Raw genomic sequence first — 21,719 nt, 5'->3', positions numbered from 1 at the left:
TTAGTGGTTTCCTGGGCTGGGCAGGTGGGGGAATGGGGGTTGACTGCTTAACCAGGATGGGGTTTCTTTTTGAGGTGAGGAAAGTGTTGAAAATTAGATTACAGTTATAGTTGCACTATGAATATAGTGGCACTATGAATATACTAATAACCACAAAATTGTACACTTTAAATGGGTGAATTTTATGGTGTGCAAATTATATGTCAATAAAGATGTTGCATTTCCAAATTTTCAGAATCATCTTATCCCATTAAGTTCACAAACCAGTGCCCAGGAGCCCCTATGGTGTTGCCGGCAGTGGGCTAGAGGCTCTGAGGATGGAGAGGTGAATAAGATTGGATCAATTTAAAATGGGGTCTTGTTGCTACACCGGTTATATAGACAGAAATGTGTTATATATATGAGACAGTGATTAATACCTGACCCGAGGATTAAAAAGGTCCACCTTAGAATCCATTGATTAGAGTGTTAAAATTGTTTGACCTCGGGCTCATTTCTCCTTTCCAGATCGGTCAAATGGGGGTAAGAATTAGCACTTTCCTCCGAGTGTGCTTGGGAGGAGAAATGGAAACAAACTAGCATACGGGAAGCGCTGAATACCTGCGGGGAGCTAGCGCAGTTATAACCCCTAGGCTGTGAAGGGAAAGGTACTATTAGCCCCGTTTTACAGCTGCGAGGGCAGATGAGGTCAAAAGAGAAAACCCAGGTCGTTTGGGGCTGAGTCGGGGTCTCGGACTCCCGCGGGAAAAGTTCGCACGCGCCGGGAAGTCCTGGCTTCCGGGAGCGCCCCCGCCGCCGCCGCGCGGCCAGTCGCCTCGGGCACGTGCCCGGCCCAGGCGCGCGCGTCCCGGTGGTTGCCTAGCAACGGCGTGCCCAGGCATGGAGGCGCCCACCCGGAGCGTGAGCGCCGCGGTCCGCGAGCACCTGCGGCAGCTGTGTCTGCAGGAGTTCCCGTGCGGCACGGGCAGCTGGGTGCGGGCGCCGGCGGGGGCGGCGGCGGAGGGACTCGGGGGTCTGGGGGCCGGAGGGGACGGACCAGGGGCCAGGCCAGGGCTTAGGGACTGAGAGCGGGGCCGGGTTGGGGTTAGTCCGAGGGCTGAGGGGGCCGCCAGCCCCGGGAGTTGGCTGATCTGGAGACCCTGAGGGGAGGTTTAGATCTGGGGGGTTAGGGAGCGGCTTGACCTGGGCTAAGGGTGGGACACTGCAGGGGTGGATCGAATAGGCCCCCACCTGGGACTGTGGGCGCTGACCCCAGGTGGAGGGCAGAGACCCCATCCTGAGCACATCTAGCTGACCTGGGGCAGGGCCTCTCGCTATCTTAAAGACACCAGTCCCCTTTTGGGGTGGAAAGCTTTCTTCTGGGCGAAGAGCTTCTCACCATTCAAGAGCCCCAGAGCACATAACGAGAGCCCCAAGCCGTGTGTGGGGGATGGTGCTGAGCAGGCCCTGTTCTGACGCTATAGAGGCGGGTGGGCCCGGGGGGAAGTGGCTTCCACCTTTCGTTCCTGTCTCCTTGTCTCTGAGGCCAGAGACCCTTCCTTTCTAAAGCTTTCTCCCTGGTGAGCGAGTCGTGGCCCAGGAAGGCTAGAGCAGGTGCGTCTGCGCCCAACCCCCTTCCAGGGCTATGGGGAGGCAGAACGAAATGCCCTATGCATGGGGCATAGTTGTGACACCTTGAAGAAGAAAAATGGGATTTTGCTGCCCGAGAAGATCCCTTTCCATCGTACTTTGATGTGTACACTCATCCTGAGGGCAGTGTCTGCAGTTAGGACCCCACTGTGCTGTGGCCAGAGGCGCCGTCATCATCAGCTGGGTGCATGTGGTGGTGAGGAGGAGCGTGACGTTAAGAACCCGGGCTCCTCAAGTGGGCGCTGGAGTATCTTGAGGGTCCTGAATGGTTCCCGTGGACTCCGTGGGAAGCTGGGGTCCCAAACAGTCCTCAGGAGCTAAAGGGAAGTCAGTGTTCCCATTGTCACAGAGGATAAAACTGAGACACCAACTAATTCATTTGTTTAATCAACAAATGTCAATTGAGCACCTACTGTGTGCCTGGCATTGTGCTGAGCTTTAGGGTTTCATAGAGGTCTCTCAAGAGTCTCCTAGAGGAAGGGGTGGGAGAAAGTCAACTCTGGGACAAATTCTTTCATCTTCCACTTATGGCATCTAAAGGATCTGAATTTACCTTTCCAGCCTTGCCACCTCTTCTTCAAACACCTTTCCTTGATCAGTTACATCCCACAGATTGCCTTTTGCGCCTTCTGGCTTCTAGTACATAAATTTTGCATTAAATGTTTAATCACTTTTACTTGCATCTTCAAGGTTCCCAGGTGGAGAGTAAACTCGTAAAGGCAGAAATGGACCTTTTTATTATTTTATATCTTCCCACATCTGTAGTTATGTCCATGGCCAATAATCAGTCAAAAGTATCGATTACTCATTGTCTAAATTTCTAAACTCTTTATCCTTGATCTTCCTATTTTATAATGTTTTATTTGGGGAGTTTCAAAGCCTTGAGAGGGCTGAGTCATAACTAGAGAAATTCTCCACCTCCACTACTGCAGAATAAGTCGCGCTTCCTTCCTCGAACTTGGCGAACATGGAGGGAGCTGATGCCCAGAGAGGAGGAGGCTGTGAGCCCCAGGGAGGAGACGGTGGAGGCTCTGCTGGACCTGGTCCGCAGCCCCGACTCACCCTGGGCTCTGCTAGAAGGCTCCAGTGCAGAGGACCGTTTTCTGAGAGAACTGGCCATCCAGAATCCACTGATGCTGAAAGACTCCTTCTTCTACTCTTACTTCAAGTCCCTGCGGGTGGTGGACAAGCAGGTGAGTGCTGGGAGGGAGGCCATTCCCCTTACTGTACTTAGTGGTGAGACCTAGACGTTAAGGGGGAGGGGGGTAGGGAGGTGGCTCTGCCCTCTGTCTAATTCATCTCGCCAGCCTGTCCGCCAAGCAGGGCCAGCTGCCCACTTATTCTTTGTTATGTGTCTTCTTCCTTCACCCTGGGAGGGAGTGCACTGTGTATCTTCTACAGCTGATTTCTGGTGCACCTGCAATTGGCCCTCCTGGGTTCTAGTAGAGACCTTTCATGGTGTCCATATTGATTTTGCTTAATTTAAACTGGGGGGGCCACGGGCTGGAGGGTTGACAGAGTACTATATTAATTTCTGGTACTAAAAAGCCTTCTTTGCTTATATCAGTAACAGAGCCCAAAAATTGCCTGGGAACTTGGTCTTAGCCTTCTTGAGCCTGCTTCTCCTTTCCCAGAGAAACTGATTTTACACAGGGGATGGGGAGGGGGAGCAACTCATGCCAGTTTGCCTGGGATTTTCCCGGTGTTAGCACTGAGAGTTTCATGGCCTGGGAACCCCTCAATCCTGGGCGAGTTGGCACAATCGGTCACCCTAGAGAAGAAAGCCCAGCCAGGAAGGGCCTCTAATGTCTTTGAGGCCACAGGGAACTGAGGATTCGTGGATAGGCTCCTGAGGCTTCTGGTCTGACCCTGCTGTGTGTAAACATAAAGGCTTAGAGTTCACTGTGGCTCTGGGGTAGACAGCAAAGAAAACGGGATTCCTGCCCTCGGGAGCTCACAGTCCAACAAGGGACACAGGACGCTGAGCTGGAGGTTGTACAACACCTACAGTCAAAGGAGGGGTGAGGGTTGAAGAGGTGCGAGGTCGCTGCAATGATCAAGGCACTGGATCCTGGCAGCACGATGCAGGAAAGGCTTCCAGGAGAGGAAAGGGGATGGGGGGGCGGGTGTAACTCTCTGAAGATGGATGAGACTTGGCTTCTGCTCCAATGCTGCCTTGCCCACTAGAGCTCTTAGCTTCCTCTCCTTCCCTTCTAGGTGAGCCTGGTGGATAAAGACCTCCTGAAATTTACCAAGCTTGAAGAGTTGGTACTGAGTGCTAATCGAATCAAGGAGATCGATGCCGTCAATCTGCCTCCAACTCTCAAGGTAAAGGAGCCCAGGTCTGTGAGCCAGCACTGCCCAGAGGCCCTGCCCCACACACAGAAAGTTTGGCCATTGCAGCGGTGTGCTAAGAGCCAGCCCCACGCTTTTGAGAGGTAGACCAGATTCCTCACAAAGTAGATTTCCATGAGACCCAGCAATTCTATTCCTAGGTATATGCCCAAATGAATTGAATGCAGGGACTCAGATTCTGATATGCCAATGTTCACAGCAGCACTATTCACAATAGCCAAAAGGTGGAGACAACCCAAGTGTCCATCAACAGATGAATGGATAAACATGTCTATCCATACAGTGGAATATTATTTAGTCATAAAAAGGAATGATCCAGCTACAACATGGATGAACCTTGAAAATATTTTGCTGAATGAAAGAGGCCAGACACAAAAGGCCACATGTTAGATGATTTCACTTACATTAAATATCTAGAAGAGGCAAATCCACAGAGACAAAAAATAGATTAGAGGTTATGAGGGGCAGTGGGGAAGGTAATGGGGGTTTGTTGCTTAATGGGTACAGAGTTTCTGTTTGGGGTGATGAAAAATTTTGGAGGTGGCTAATGATGATGGTTGTACAACGATGTGAATGTACTTAATGCCCCTGAATTGTACACTTAAAAATGGATCCCGGGTGCGCACCGACATGCTGCTTGTCAGGCCATGCTGTGGCGGCGTCCCACATAAAGTGGAGGAAGTTGTTAGCTGAGGGCCAGTCTTCCTCAGCAAAAAGAGGAGGATTGGCATGGATGTTAGCTCAGGGCTGATCTTCCTCACACACACACAAAGGCTAAAATGACAAATTATGTTATATATATTTTACCACAATAAAAAATTGTTTCAGAAAAGGTAGGCCAGGCTTTATTATGAGTCTTCAGCTGAGCATGTCAAAATGGTCTCAATTTTAAATTAAATGCTGAGATTAGTAGATTTAGTGGCAGAAGGTACTCAGAAATATGGCTCAGTGCCATGCTCAAGAAAAAAACAGGCAAGGCCTTGGAGGAGAAAGACAAGAGCTAGCTGTTATCTTTGGGTTTATTCCTTGTTCCATCCAGGGCCCCTTTGGCTTTCCCAGAGACGTATTGCCACAGTTGAGAAGTTGCCAAAATGCTATACATGTCCCCTCCCACCCTCTCCAATATCACCTCCCATCCAAATTTTAAAGTTTCCTCCACAAAAGGAAAAGAAACATTCCAACACCTGCTGCAGGAATATTTTCTTCCCAGATTTTAATTTTTATTGATTGATTGATTGCTGAGGAAGATTCACTCTGAGCTAACATCTGTTGCCAATCTTCCTCTATTTTGTATGTGGGTCACCACCACAGCATGGCTGACGAGTGGTGTAGGTCTGCACCCGGGATCCAAACCCATGAACCCCGGCCGCTGAAGCAGAGCGTGCCACGCTTAACCACTGCACCACGGGGCCAGCCCCCCAGATTTTTAAAAGGGAATCCAGCTAGTTGCAGGGAGGCGTGGCATGAGTGATTCGTAATTCCTCTCCTCAGCATCCCAGGCGGAAGGAAGGGAGTGGACTCAGTTTGCCTGGGCTCACGGACACTGTCCTTCTGCTCCTGTCGCAGGTCTTGGAGCTCTACGGCAACGAGGTCACCAGCGTGGAGTGTCTGTGCGCCCGCCCACCCCCGGGGCTCCAGCACTTGGGGTTAGGTCACAACAAACTTCTGGGCCCCTTGGAAAGTCTACACGTCACTGCGGATCACTGGTAACTCAGGATCCCCAAATGGGAAGAGAGAGGAAGGATGAAGCGTTAGATTTGGGTGATTCTAACCTGGTGGCTTGAAGATCACAGCTTTACTCTTTTCTATAATAACTCCTGGTTGGTGGCCAACTCCAGACCTAGGATTTATTTCTCTGACCCAATAAAAAATCCCACTGAAGCCCAGTGGGGGTTACCAAGAGGTAGTGGGAGTGAGTCAGACCTTTTGCTTCGAGGCCATGCTTCTGAGTGGGTTTCTCAACTTAGGCACTGGTGATGTTTGGGCCAGATGATTCTTCCTTGTGGGGTGGTCCCGTGCACTGTAGGATGTTGAGCAGCATCCCTGGCCTCTACCCACTAGATGCCAGTATCACCCACCCCACACCAATTATGACAACCAAAAATGTCTCCAAGGTGCCAAATGTCCACTGGGGGGCAAAACTGCCCCCAGTTGAGAACCGCTGCCCTGCAGACAGCTCTCGGTGGAATCTGGATGTTCCATTGTGATTGAAAATTCAGTGTGCATTTGAGGTTGTGCAGAATAGTCACCTCTCAGTTATTGATGTCTGAGTTGGTCTTCTTGGTGGGTGAGCGGTGGGAAACTGAACACCCTGGATCTGAGAAGTAAGAGGGGATCAGACCACCTGTGAAAGGCCATCGGAGGAAGCAGGGCCAGGAAGGCTTCTCAGAGCATGCTGGGAAGATTCCCAGGGTTTCAGCGTCCTGGATAGCGCTGCCGTGGGCTTATCATTGTTCACCTTCTTCACAGCCCAAAGGGGCAGAAGGCGAAGGTCAGCATTGCTTCCCCGCTTCCCCAGGTAACCTGGGAATGCTCTCTTGGGTGACCTGACCATGTATGCTCTTGGAAGGTCCCTGTCTCCAACCATAATTTCCTTCTTCCTCGCCCCTCTCCTGCTCTTGGCCAGGCTGCCTCGACAGTCTTGGCTGTGTACGATTCAGGACTCCTTTCTTCATAGACCATAGCTGTCGGAATGTAGCACAGAAGGAGAAGACACTTTGGACTTCCTGTGACAGCTGGTTTCACACTCGTGCTGTGGACCAAGTACCAAGTGTTCTGATTTTTGATTTGGAAAACATCCTTACCATAAGGCAACACGTTTAATGCCCAGTGTGGATTTCATAAAAACGTATATGTGAAACCTCCATCTTTCACTGGTTTGAAATTAAAAGGAGGGTACACTTCTTGTGAATCAATTTTGCTGATGTTTCTGATCTTGGCTGATTTGGGGTAAAGTCTGTGTGCTGGTTTCCACAAAGCATTCTTCTCATATGTTTCCCATTGACTATCTGGCCAATGTCACGGGCAGCATGGCCCATGAAAGGAGGGAGGCAGGGGCGGTGAAGCACCTGAGTTCAATCAGTGGGAGACTGTCAGGTGTGATTGTGGAAGACTGTGCTGTTGAAGTGTCCCCTTGTGTTTTCTTGCCTCTGTTCTCAGAGCTGAAATCAGTTTGCTTTCTAGTCTGTGCAGGGAAACCGCCCTGCCCCCTTCCTGGCCTTCTTCACCAGGCTGGGATGGCGGACGCCTCCTTTGTCCTCACTGGCATGTTCTTCAGCTGAGTGCTCCAAGAAATGAACCAAATGGCTTCCTGTGGTCATATGTGTGCTCAGCTCTGGAAAGTGTCCTCCAGGTTCTAGACCCCTCAAGCCTCAGGCGACCTCTTCCCAGGTCTCCATATCTACCCACCTCTCCTTCCCCACCCACTGCCCCTCCCCGCAGTGGCTTCCCTCTGTCTTTCTTGCCAGTCTGTCAGCCTTTGTTGAGGACCTTCTAGATGCACAAGACTGTATCAGCCTCTACAGGAGATACCAAGATGTTTAACCGAGAAAAGAAGATCTATATAAATAGAAGTCAGGTGGAGGCAGGATGTGACGAGGGCCATCTCTGCACCATAGTGAGGATAGCAGTGTCACGGAGAGAGGGGGGCAGTAGAACCAGGAGGTCCTTCCCGACACGGGGTCAACGTGGGTCAAGGGCAGCACAAGGCGCGTGAGTCAAGGATGGGCAGTTTCCCATCCCACACTCAGCATCAGGCCTCCCATCTGTCCTGGACACGGGGTGCTGGGGGATGCTGGGCAGGGCAAGACCACAGCTCCCTGTCCCCAACCCTTTGCTCACCTGGCCTCTTGACTCCTGGACGGTCCTGCTCGCCTTCTAGGCCCAACCTCGTCTCTCTGGACCTGGGCTTCAACAACCTGACGGACCTGCAGAGCATGATCGCCAGCCTCAGCACCCTCCAACACCTGCGGCTGCTGGTGCTGCAGGGGAACCCGCTGGCCCTGGTGCCCTACTACCGGGGCCTCACCATCGACAGCCTGTCCCGGCTCTGCGTGCTAGACGACATCACCGTGTCTCCCAGTGAGAAGCACCTGTTCCGGGGGCTCAGCCACAGTGGGGGTGAGAGTGCTGTTGTGCACGGTGGGGAGGGGCTGGCATCTGACACTCTGAGCCGCTGCTTGCCCGCCCACCACCCTACTAGGGGCGTGTGCCCGTCTGTCCCTGCAACACTGCTAGTCAGCTGGAGCTCACCTTCTTGGTCAGAGTGCTCTCCCAGATTTTGATCCCTGTGGTTGGGATTTGGGGACAGAGGTGGTAGGGAGGCCGGGACCATCGCGGTCCCCTCCCTTCAGAGGCAAATGGGAAACATTTTTTACATCAGTTTCTTTACTTCCACGGTGGATTGAGATCACCCCCTTGTGGCCCACGCCGCAAGCTGCACCAGAGCCTCCTCAAGGTCAGGGTGATCAGACACGGATAACAATAGCTACCCCTGCTGGGTGCCAGGCATGTGCTAGGGTAACATATCTTCTTGATCTGTAACCATCCTGCAAAGCAGCTACTATCATTCCCATTATACAGATCAGGAAAACAAGGCTTAAGAGGGATGTCTTACCAGCATACGGGGTATCTTTGTACCAAAAGGAGACTTACCCAGAATCACTGCTTGAACTTGGCAGAACTGGGATATGAAGCCAAGTCTGCAAACTCTGAGGCTCCGCCCTGCACGGAGGAGAGAGTGCAGGGAGCTGTGCTCGCCTTGTCCTCTCTTGTGTCTGTCTGCCAACTTCCGTCCCGTGGCTCTCCTCACTCCTGCTCACCCCCCGCAGATCTCTTGGCACGTGAGGCACAGTTCGTGGTGACTATTGGAAATGTCAGAGGGGTCCCGGACACCTCTGTCTTGGACCCGGAACCAGGGCCCCAGGGCCCTTTTATCACCTACAGCTACTACGTGACCTACCATTTTGTGGAAGATGAAGAGGGTGAAGGAAGTGAATATGGTGGCGTGCTGGCTGAGGTGTGTGCCCCTTGGGCTGTTCCTGAGAATAGGGGGGGCTCTGCTGTTGGGTCCACAGGGTCTCCTGCACAGGCAGAATAGCTTCTTGGGGCCCAGGAAAACCTTTCACATGGATCTTTCTGATTCATATCCTACTCCGAGCAGGAAACTGGCTTCTGCTCAGCCCCTTCCTTGCAGCTGGAGTAATTCTCAACTGTGCTCGCCCCTTGGGTCCCGCTTGTAATAGGAGCAAACAGCCTAACAAGGGAGCAGCCCAGAATTTCACGTCTAGGCTGATGCTCCCAGCCCCATTCTCCAGCTCCCCTACACCTCGCTTCTCCTTCCCATCAAAGAAAACCCGAGGATGTCATCCAACCAGGAGATGTATGGGCAACCACCATCTCACGTGGAAGTTGTTATTGTTACTGTTTTTAGTCTAACATAGACCGCTCAAGAAATGACTGGCATTTTTTTTTTAAACTTCTGCCTCCTAAGTTCATGTGTTTGCTTATCTTCCACTTCATCCAAACACTGATGTCTATTCACACACAATCACGTTGCATCAGATGGGAACTCGGAAGAGAGCAGCCCCGGATGAGTTTCTGTGTCTTCTCTGGCAGATCGTCAAGCCCTCTCCCAGCCTGGAACGATTAGGCGAAGAGTTCCCTGAAGAAGTCATCGAAGAGGCTGAAGACTCGCTGGAGTCTGGGCTGACGACCCAGTCCCAGTCGGGAGAGTTGGAGGAGTCCCTGGTCTCCGGCGGGTCGGCGCCTTTGCCAAGGTTGATAGACTCCGCAGAAGAGTTGGCCAAGTTGCGGCCGCTTATAGATCCCCGGCTCTGCCCATCCCCAGGGTAAGGATGGAGACCCGGGTGGGAGCAGGGCCTGGGGTCACCAGGGTCACAGCGAGCCCAGACCCACCTGCCTCCTCCCCCTTCTGGTCCCGATAGCCGAGAGTTCCCTGGAGCCCACTCTGAACGGCTGAGGCCGCGCTCTCTCGGTAGCTGGACCCTCCAGGCCGTTAGCTACGCGGGTGTGTTTGGGTTAAGTGTTCCCCTTCTTTCCTAAAGTCCTCACCTTCCGCTCAAAGTGCAGCTCAATCTCTTTTCCCTGAAAGGCCAAGGTTTTCTGAATGACTGCATTTCTTTAGTCAACAGAGAGATAATAAATGGACAGCCTTTGCATTTCAGCTCTTAGGGTTGAAAACCTTCAGTTTAATTTTTTAATTCATCCAGAAGTATTCTAACATCTAACATGTGGTATGGATCTTCCAATCTGAGTACTAGGTTCTTTCTTGCCTTAAGAAGTCCAATCTAGTCTATTCCACGGCCTTCATATGTACCACACATTCTGTCTTATTTGATCAAGAGTCTTTTTTGATAATGAAGAATTTTACAAGAACTTAGAGTCAGTTCTCATTTATTATTGAAACTCTATTAACTGTTTTACACTAATTTCAAGACATTGAGTTTTGATTTTTTTTCCCGAAATACTCGCTTTCAGCTTTTGTTGTTATTTCACTCTTTCTGATGACCAGAGTACAGACAACAAAATGTGTGACTGAGTTCTAGTTAGCTCAACTTTCATCTCACGCAGACTTTGCTGCTGATGCCCTCAAGGAATTTGGGAAGCTAGCTTCTCTTAAAATGTGCTAATAGAATTATTTTTAAAAAATTATTTAAAACCTCGACTAAAAGTAAGCGACACAGGCTTGTTGAGAGTCTGGGGGAGCTGAAGCCGCCCACACCCAGTGCCGACATTCCCACTGGTGACGAAACAAAGGGAACAGGTGTCCCTGCTGCTGGACAGAAGACAGCGATGGAACCAGCCAATTCTGCGCCAGGTTCTAGGTTAAACACAGCCCATGACACTTTTGTTGCTGTTGTTTTAATTTTTGGAAAGATTAACAAAAAAGCAAGAGCCACAAATAATTCTACCACTTTAAAAATTATGTAAATTAGAAAACAAAATTTCCTCTCCTCCATCCATCTAACTCCTCCCAGAGAATTAATTACTCTCAGTGGGCATGATTCTGGGTATCAGGGTAACACACAACAAACAAGATAGAAAATGGTCTGTTCTATTGGGGCGTTTGCCCATCTCAAGAGGGACATAAACGGTTATGACAATACACCATGTGTGGGACGTGCCTCGTTAGGGGACAGAGAGGGCAACACCTGTGCCCTCACGACGGGCACACAGACTTAGAAGCAAACAGCTGCGAGAACTTGAATATGGAGGAAGGTGGGAATTGGAAAGAAAGAGGGCTGGAAAGGTAGGTAGAGAGAAAGCCTGTTTTCTCCTGAGTGGAAACTATTAAAAAAACTTTAAGCAGAGGAGAGGACCAAAGTCAGATTTACGTTTTAGGAAGATGATGGTCTGAAGATAGAAGGTGTCAACTCCTTCATCACTCTCTAGTAGATTTTTGAGTGTTATCCTTCATGTATTTGTACGCAATATTCTATCACCAGGGTTTTTTGCAGGCATTTTTAAATTCAGGAGGTTATGAAATTTCCTTAACCTAGAAAGTAGGGTTACTCACATTCTATCTCAGATTCTCTCTGTCTGTAGCACTAATTTTTTTAATCAGTTATTATTGTCAAGTATGTTTTCTTCATTTTTATGTTTCCCTTTTACATGTTTTTGCACATTTAATTTACACAGTTTGCAAGCCCTGGGCTGACACCATTATGTTATTGGGCTTAACTTCTGTTATATTTCAGTCCATAAGTTTATCTTTTATTGCACTCTCCTTTTCTTTGAGGGAAAATTTTTTCCCATCTCAGTGCTGGAATAAGTATTTTATCCTATTTTCTTCTAATTTTTATTAATGTTTAACTCAGACATATTTCATATTTGTTATAGTATATTATTAATTCTCCCTCATGCTGTGATCCAGTTGTTAAAACAATATATGTTACACTACTTCTCAACTGTGGTCACACATTACGTTCTGATATGACTATCAGTCTAATTCTGGATTCTGAATTCTAGGCTGGGGCCATTGTTTCTGGTTTTGACCCAGTATCTTACAATTTTGAGAATTTTTACTTTCCAATATGCTTTAAAAATCTGGTGGCATAAATAACTTATTTATTCATTTATGAATGAATTTATTCATTCATAAAATACCTGTTTTGGGGTGCCAGAAACTAGACTAGGTATTAGGTAGTATATGAAAATGAATAATGCCATATCACACTCCTGGAGTTCACAGTTTACAACATCTTCATCTTTTTTTTTATTGTGGTAAAATATACATAACATAAAATTTCCCATTTTAACCATTTTTAAGTGTACAGTTCAGTGGCATTAAGTACATTCATATTGTTATGCAACTGTCACCACCATCCATCTCCAGAACTTTTTCATCTTCCCAAACTGAAACTGTGTCCCCATTAAACACTAACTCCCCATCCACCTTCTCCCCAGCCCCTGGCACCCACCATTCTACTTTCTGTCTCTACGATTTTGACTACTCTTAAGTACCTCACATAAGTGGAATCATACAATATTTGTTGTTTTGTATCTGGCTTATTTCACTTAGCATAATGTCTTCAGAGTTCATCCATGTTGTAGCATGTGTCACAATTTCATTCCTTTTTGTTTGGTGAGGAAGATTGTCCCTGAGCTAACATCCATGCCAATCTTCCTCTATTTTGTATGTGGGATGCCACCACAGCATGGCTTGATGAGTGGTGCATAGGGTAGGTCCAGGCCCAGGATCCAAACCTATAAACCCCAGGCCGCCAAAGCAGAGCACATGAACCTAACCACTACACCACTGGGCCGGCCCCAATTTCATTTCTTTTTAAGGCTGACTAATGTTCCATTGTGTGGTTATCCCACACTTTGTTCACCCATCGGTAGACACTTGGGTTGTTTCCACCTTTTGGCTATTGTGACTAATGCTGCTGGGAACGTTGGTGTCCAGATATCTGTTTGAGTCCCTGTCCTTCTCTTTTAAGTGTATTCTTTGGAATTCCTGCTTTCTCTTCCAGGTGAATTTCCACACTCAGTTTGTCAAGCCCTGTGACATCCAAAGACAATTTTGATTGGCACTAGAATATCACTTTCTAACAATTCAGGAAATTTGAAATGATTCACTCTTTTACTACTACTTTGCTGAAATTTTTAAAAACTTTTGATTCGTGTTTGGTTGGTTTCCATCACTGTTCAGTGCACAGTGTGCCCCAGGGGAAGTCTCCACCGGGCATTTACGGCTTTGCTTTTTCCTCTGTGCCCATATCCCTCCCGCCTTTCAGCCCCACCCTCCTGATGGTGCCAGGCCCCACGCTGTGCATGTCTTCTCAAAGGGCCCTCACAGCCTTGTCCCTGGTCCCAGCCACAGCCCTCTGGGTGATGGCACCCACCTCTTCATCTCCCTCCCCAAGGACAGTTCTCTTCAGCACCGTCCGCAAGCCCTGGGCAGACGCCATCCCCTGCAACTACGAGATGCAGCACACCCTCAAGGACCTGGTGCCACTCAAGGCCTTCCTGCTGGCGGGAACCACAGTGACCATCGTGGAGGAGAAGGTAGGGCTGGAATTCACCATGGTCGGCACTATGCCCCCCTTCCCCTCTGTTCTGGTTTTCTGTCAGGGCATCTGTAGCCCTGCTCCCTTGTTGGCTGGTCTCAGTGCCTTTGCAGAAAGATCTCAGCCAACCCCAACTGGCCCTCTGTTCACTTGAGGCCGCTTGCTGTCCCTTAGATTCTCTCCTGGCCTGAGGGGCCGCCTCCCATCGACAGTTCCTTGTCTGCCAAGAAAGGAAAAGGAGAGAAGGACAAGAAATACAAGAAGGGAAGAGATGGAAAAGGAGAGAAAGAGGCAGTTAAGGTACCACCCAGCACCATCTGGTGCCACCTTGGGCGGTGGCAATGGGCACTCCAGCCAGGGTTCCTACCTGGCCCTGTCCACCCTCCTGGCCTCTCCCCACAGGTACAGAAGGGGTCCAAGAAGAAGAAAGAGCTTCCTAAGGAGCTCCTCCAGGACCCGCCCATCCTGCGGGTGCTGGGCAGCGGCATGGTGGTCCTGGAGCCGCTGCTCGTCGGGGAGCCACTTGTGTCCACTGTGTGCAACTTCGGGCTGATCCGCACCTTGGAATCCGACAGGCTGACGTTTCTCAGGGTACAGCAGGGCCCCTGCCAACCCCTCCCCACAGAACCAGTGCTGGGCAAGGAAGGGCCGTGGGGCCAAGTGGTGGGAGGGAGGGGGAGGCGGGCTGTGGGATGAGGGGCTCTGAGCCCCCCAAACCCCTCCAGAAGCCCCAGCAATGGCGGGGCCCCAGGGCACAGGAGGGCCAGCGAGAAGGAGGGCCTCTCCCTAGGTCACGCGGCAAGGGTGCGGGGCTCCCGGATCTGCGGGGTCCTGGCATGTGGAGCAGCCTTCTCAGGTGTGAGGGGCCAGGCAAGTGGGCAGGTCAGGCCCCTCTTCCCTAGGAGACCCTGCCCTGCCTTCCTGGACCAGGAGACGCCCTGGCGGGGGTGGGAGCTGCCCACAGATGGCACCAGATTCTGCATCCCGCCTTCCCCAGCATCCCCCCTCTCCAGCGAGCATCTTATTTTGTGGTTCTTTCTCTCAGGACTCAAAGAAGAATAAGAAAGCTAAAAAAGGTAAGAGCCAAAGATGGTAACTGAGAGCCGGGAATGTTTACTGAGGACCTATCTTAGTCCATCTGGGCTGCTGTGACAGAATACCACAGATCAGGTGGCTTATAAACAAAGACGTTTATTTCTCAAAGTTCTGGAGACTGGGAAGTCCAAGACTAAGGTGCCGGCAGCGTCAGGTAAGGGTCCTGTTCCTGGTTCACAGCTGGCGCCTTCTTGCTGCGTCCTCATGTGGTGGAAGGGGTGATGGGTCTCTTTGGACCCTCTTTATAAGGGCACTAATCCCATTCATGAGGGTTCTGCCCTCATGACTTAATCACCTCCCAAAGCCCCACCTCCTAATACCATCACCTTTGGGGGTTAGGATTTCAATATTTGAATTTTAGGGGGGCACAAACATTCACACCATAGCAGGACCTGCTGAGGGATCAGCCTGACTTGGGACCAAAGGAATTAGCAGATGGAGAATCGTATCTCCTGGCCCGTGGGAAGGCCATGTCCACCCCAAGGACCACACTCAGTGTCTTTGCAACCCTGAGACAAGAGCAGCTTGCTGCAGGTTATGCTATGTGCAGGAAAGGCATTCTGGGGTAGGAGCCAGGATGAGGAGGAACAGGGGGTTCAGAGTTGGGACTGGCCCAGGGTCCTTCTGGCTCAGAGGTCATTTGGCTCCTGCTTCGGGTCATTAGCCCTTATTTGCAGTCTGAAGAGCCTGGACTTGTTTTATGGGCAATGGGCAGCCACTGAAGTGTCTGAAATAGGTAAGATTTAGATTTAAGTTTTAGATAGAACTCTCTGGCTTGGAGGGAGAGATGGGAGACAGGGAGACCAGCTGGGAGACTGCTGCAGAAGTACAAGGCAGGTCACAGCAGCACTATGCACGATAGCCAGAAAGTGGAGACAGCCCAAAAGGCCATCAACGGATGAATGGTCCATCTATACAATGGGATGTTATTTAGTCACAAAAAGGAGTGAAGGACTGACACCTGCTACACTGTGGATGAATCTGGAAAATATCATGCTAATGGAAAGAAGCCAGATACAAAAGGACACATACTGTACAATCCCATTTATATGAAATGTCCAGAACAGGCAAATCCGTAGAGACAGAAAGCAGATTAGTGATTGTCAGGGCCTGGGGAAGGGGGAGATTGAGAAGTGACTGCTTATTGGGTCTGGGGTTTCCATTTGGGATGATAAAAATGTTCCGGAATTAGATAGCAGTGATGGTTGTATAACACTGTGAATATGCTAAAAACCACTGAACTATAGATTTTAAAATGGTTAAAATGTTGAATTTTATCTCAATGAAAAAATATTCACCTAAAAAAAAGTATAAGACAAGAAATGATGAGGCCTGGGCTTAGACATTGGTGGCAGAAATGGTGTGGAGGGGATGGATCTGAGAGTTACTAGGGAGGTGAAACAGGCAGAGCCCGGTGACTCACGGGAAGCAGGAAGGATTCAGCCTTGGGCCTGCGAATGGGGAACACAGGCTGAGAAGCTGCTCTGGGGGGAAATGAACTCAGTTTTGTGTATGTGAAGTTGAAGCATGTGGAGCATCCAAGAAGCCTTTCCCTCAGCGCCCGTTGTCACCCAGGGCTGTGGAGTTTACTCCACTTCTCTGTCTCCATCTCCTTTGCCACCACCAGTCAGACCACCTAGTTCTTCACCCAGACCACTGCAGGTGGTCTACACTTCCTCCCTACCACCCAGCCGCTCTTTCCATCAGTGCCCCCTGCAGTAGCCAGGCCAATCTTGTTTGCAGATCTGGTTGAGTGACTCCCCTGCTGAAAATTCTTCTGTGACTTCCTGCTGGCCACATCACAAAATCCAAATTTCCATGGCCTACAAGGTCCCAAGAGGTCTGCTTAGAATATTGACTTTGCCCTTGCCACCCCGTTCGCTCAGCGACTTCTTCATCTGTCAGATCTCAGCTTCAGCGGCCCTTCTTCAGGGAAGCTGGTCCTCTGGACTAGGGTAGGCCCACTTGTTTTCTTCATAGTATCCTGTGTTTTCCTGTATAGCACAATGGTAACTGTATAGATGTGAATCTGTGTAATTGTTTGTTTAATATTTATCTTGTCCACTGCACTGAAGCTACAGGAGGGCAGGGGCCGTGCCTGTATTATTTAAAGTCACACAATCCCCCAGCCCCCAGCATAGTAGGCCATCAACAGACATTGATTAAATGAATGAATCAGCTTATCGGTGGTGTTCAAAGCTATGAAAATACGTGAGCTTATGTTGACAGAGAAGAGAAAAAGGTTGAGCACAGTGCCCTGGGGAACAATACAGATTTTGAGCAGGAAGAGAAAGCAAGACCTGAAAGTGTCCAACTTAACTGTGTCCTAGAACAAAACTCGAGGATATTGATAGAAATACAAAAATAGCCGGTGCCCAAGATAAAACTCACAATGTCTGTCATCCAATAAAAAGACTACCAGGCACGCAAAAAAGCAAGAAAATGTAATATATAACAAGGAGAATTTATCAATAATAATCGACTCAAAAATGACATGTATGATAGAATTAGTAGACAAGGACCTTAAAGCAGTTATTAAAATTAAATTCCATATATTCAAAAAGCTAGAGGAAAGACTGACTATGTTATCTAGCAACATGGAAGATAAAAGAAATCAAACTTTTAGAGATGAAAACTACAATGTTACATGAAAAATACACTCAATGGGATTAATGGCAGCTTTGAGAATGCAGAAGAAAAGATTAGTCAACTTGAAGTAGTAGAAACAATCCCGAATTACACTCAGAGAGAAAAATGGCCAGAAAAAAAAAATAGAGTATCAGTGAATTTTGGAGACAAATTCAAAGGAGCTAATGTCCATGCAGTTGGAGTCCCCAAAGGAGAGTGGGGAGGGCAGAAAGAATATCTGAAGAAATAAGTGCTGAAACATTTCCAAATTAGATGGAAACTGTAAACACACAGATCCAAAAAGTTCAATGAATCCTAAACACAAGAAATGTGAAGAAAACTAAACCAAGCTAGATAATAAGAGAAATGCCTAAATCAGTGATAAAGAGAAAACTTTTAAAGCAGCCAGAGGAAAAAAAGACACATTAGGTACAGACAAAGATAATAGCATATTTACTGTCAGAAAAAACTGCAAACTAGAAGGCAGTGGAAGAACATCTTAGAAACATCAGAGAAAAATAACTATCAATTTAAAATTCTTTACCCAACAAAAATATCTTTCAAAAGCAAAGGTGAAGTGAACACTTTTCCAGACATACAAATGCTGAAAGAATGCATCACCAGCATACCTCTACCACAAGCAATGTTAAAAGAAGTCCTTTAAGCAGAAAAAAAATAATACCAGATGGAAATCTGGATCTGCACAAAGACATCAAGAGCCCTGGAAATGGTAACTGTGGGTAAATATACTCTTATCATTTAAAATCTTTGGGCCAGCCCCGTGGTGTAGCAGTTAAGTGCACGCACTCCGCTGCTGGCGACCCAGGTTCAGATCCCGGGCGTGCACCGACACACTGCTTGTCAGGCCATGCTGTGGCGGCGTCCCATATAAAGTGGAGGAAGATGGGCACAGATGTTAGCCCAGGGCCAGTCTTCCTCAGCAAAAAGAGGAGGATTGGCATGGATGTTAGTTCAGGGCTGATCTTCCTCACACACACAAAAAAATCTTTAAATGATAGTTGATTTCTTAATGCAAAAAATAACTTTATAACATATGTAGAAGTAAAGTATATGATAATAGCACAAAGGCTAGGGTTGGGGGTAAGGAGAGAAATGGAAGTATGTCATAGTAAGGTTCTTAAACTATATGTGAAGTGGTATAATATCACTTGAAGCTAGACTGTGATAAGTTAAAGATATTTATTGTAAATTCTAAAACAACCACTAAAATGACACAAAAAGAGTGATAGCTAATAAGCCAACAAAGGAGAGAAAATAGGAATCATAAAAATATTCAGTTAGGGGCTGGCCCGGTGGTGCAAGTGGTTAAGTGCATGCACTCTGCTTCGGCAGCCTTGGGTTTGCAGGTTCGGATCCCAGGCGCACACCGGCACACCACTTGTCAAGCCATGCTGTGGCAGTGTCCCGTATGAAGTAGAGGAAGATGGGCACGGATGTTAGCTCAGGGCCAATCTTCCTCAGCAAAAAGAGGAGGATTGGCAACTGATGTTAGGTCAGGGCTGATCTTTCTCACACACACACAAAAATATTCAGTTAACCTAAAAGAAGGTGGAAAAAAGAGAAACAAATAACATATGGGATAAGTAGAAAACAAGTAACAAGATAGTAGCCTTGGACCCAATCATATCAATAATCACATTAAATGTAAATGGTCTAAACAGCCAGTTAAAAGGCAGAGATGATCAGATTGGATAAAAATATAAGACCCAACTATATGCTGCCTACCAGAAACACATTTGAAATATAAAGATACAAAAAATTAGGGCTGGCCCCATGGCTTAGCGGTTAAGTGCGTGCGCTCCACTGCTGGCAGCCCGGGTTCGGATCCCGGGTGTGCACCGACTCACCGCTTCTCCGGCCATGCTGAGGCCGCGTCCCACATACAGCAACTAGAAGGATGTGCAACTATGACATACTACTATCTACTGGGGCTTTGGGGGAAAAATAAATAAATAAAATTATAAAAAAAATAAATAAAGATACAAAAAATTAAAAATAAAAAGATAGAAAAAGATATTTATGCTAACACTAATCAAAAGAAAATGAGAGTGACTGTATTAATATCAGACAAAGTAGATTTCAGAGCAAAGACTATTACCAGGGATAAAAAGGGTCATTTCATAATAATAAAGGAGTCAATTCATCAGGAGGATGTAACAATCCTAAGCATGTATGTATCTAATACTTGAGCTTCAAAATACATGGAAAAAAAACTGATAGAAGTTCATGGAGAAATAGACAAATCCAAAATTATATTCAGAGATTTCAACATACCTCCCTAAGTAATTGAAAGAACAAGTAGACAGAAAATCAGGGAAGAAGTAGAATATTTGAACCACACTGCCAATCAGCTTGAGTTAACTGACATCTGTGGAGCACTCCACCCAATAACATGAGAATACACATTCTTTAAGTGCACACAGAACCAAGATATTCCATAATCTGGGTCTTAAAACAAGTCTCAATAAGTTTAAAAGAATTCAAATCATTCAAAATATCCTCTATGACCACAGTAGAATTAAATTAGAAATCAGTAACAGAAAGATATCTGTAAAATCCCCAAATTTTTGGAAACTAAATAACACACTTCTAAATAGCCCATGGGTCAAAGAAGAAAGGGAAAAAAAGAAAGAAAAGGGAAATTAGAAAGTATTTTGAATTGAATGAAAATGAAAATACAAAATACTAAAATCAGTAGGCTATAACTAAAGCAGAATTTAGAGAGAAATTTATAACATTAAATGCCTATATTAGAAAAGCTTCTAAAACTAATAAGTGAGTTTAACAGGGTTGTAGGATACAGGGTCAGTATTCAAAAACTAATTGTTATTTCCATACTAGCAATAAACAATCAGATACTGAAATTTTAAAACAATACCATTTACGATAGCATTGAAAATATGAAATAGGGGTAAATCTGACAAAGGATGTGGACAGTCCTCTATACTGAAAACTACAAAACGTTGCTGAGAGAAATCAAAGATCTACATAAGTGGAAAGAGATACTATGTACATGGATCAGGACATTCAATATTGTTAAGATGTCCATTTCCCTCAAATTGATCTACAGATTCAACTCTCAATTGTATTCCTGGAGGGATTCTTTTTTGTAGAAATCAGCAAGCTGTTTTAAAGTTTATATAGAAATTCAAATGACCTAGAAGAGTCAAAACAACTTTGAAAAAGCACAAAGGACTTACACCGCTGGACTTCATGACTCATACAAATATGAACACATGATTTGTGATGGAGCCTCAGATGATCTTAAATTTTTTTTTTTCTTTTTACATTTTTGCAAATCTCTTTAATGTCTGGCTTGAGGACAGCTGTATTTGCATAGCTGCTTCTACAGTCAATCTCTTGTGATGTGTGGCTGTGATTGAAGTGTAAAAAGAAAATCCAACCTCACATGGACATGGAATTGGAAAAGAGGGGAGTATTTTAATAGGCATTCAAATGTGGATATTCTTTGGTATTACATCAAATTTGACAACCAATAGTTTTTTAAAGGTTGTTACAATGTAAAAACTGAATCTATATGGATGAATTTTTTCATAATTAGTTGCGTTAAAATCCATCGGTCTACATTGCATTTTTTTAACATTGCATTTTGAATGGATATCTTACCCATGCGCAATTTGTAACATCAGGCATTGGTTATTTGCAAAACACTGGTTCCCTGAGTGATGCAGATCTTCCAACTGTTGACCCATTTCATTATACATTATCCAAAATCACATTCTTTAATATCATCACCCATATCATTAGAAAAGTCTTTTGAGTATTGGAAAACTGTTAAATTCATGGTGGCAGATACAATGTTCCAAAATTCTAACTTCTACTTGAAAGCTCAAGTGTTATGAATTTAATTATCAAAATGCTTCAGTTTTCCCTGAAATTCCAGGCTTACTTTATTCGTTTTTTAGGAAATATCTGCCAAATATTCACGTCTGAATAGCCATAGTTTGTCAGTGTTCTTTCAGGTGAAAAGAATGTTCCAAGAAAAAAGCAGCTAGTTCACCTTGTAACTCAAACAACTGCGACTTGTGAAATGATCCAGGTAGATGTGCTTTCATTTTATTCCTTATTACGGTTAAGACCCGAGGGCCGAATCTCTGGTTCTGAAACCGCGCTCCCGTTGGGACGGAGGACAGGTTTGCATTTTGAGGACGTGCGCTGATCCCGTCCAGGCGGCCGAGAACCGGCCCGTTCATCTCTGCGGACTTACATTCTCGTGTTTTTTATTTTCTCAGAAAATAAAAAATCTACGGTTTTAATGTACGAAGGCGACTACCAGCCCGAGCCCCTGACGGTGGAGGTCCAGATCCAGCTGCACCAGTACCGCTCGGCCGAGGAGGCGCTCCGGGCGCTCGCCCTGTAGGGCACGGGATTAAAGACTGTTCTGGCCACCGCGGCTCCGCGTCTGTCCGGCCGCCGCGCGTCTGGAGCGGGGGCTGC

General features: G+C 47.1%; 1 protein-coding gene across 1 annotated transcript; it reads left to right on the top strand.

Moving 5' to 3' along the window:
• Positions 1–879: 879 nt before the first annotated feature.
• LRRC43 (leucine rich repeat containing 43) lies at positions 880–21,704 on the top strand. The gene is made up of 12 exons (XM_058532268.1): positions 880–972; positions 2,562–2,822; positions 3,847–3,957; positions 5,551–5,690; positions 7,865–8,103; positions 8,814–9,001; positions 9,601–9,833; positions 13,374–13,515; positions 13,692–13,817; positions 13,920–14,108; positions 14,563–14,593; positions 21,515–21,704. Exons 1-12 carry the CDS (start codon positions 880–882, stop codon positions 21,640–21,642), a joined length of 1,881 nt encoding a protein of 626 aa, XP_058388251.1. The 3' UTR covers positions 21,643–21,704.
• The last annotated feature ends 15 nt before the right edge of the window (positions 21,705–21,719 follow it).

This window comes from Diceros bicornis, chromosome 35 (assembly GCF_020826845.1).
Source record: "Diceros bicornis minor isolate mBicDic1 chromosome 35, mDicBic1.mat.cur, whole genome shotgun sequence".
In the NCBI taxonomy this organism is placed as follows: Eukaryota; Metazoa; Chordata; class Mammalia; order Perissodactyla; family Rhinocerotidae; genus Diceros; species Diceros bicornis.
This window is presented reverse-complemented; position numbering and strand designations above follow the sequence as displayed.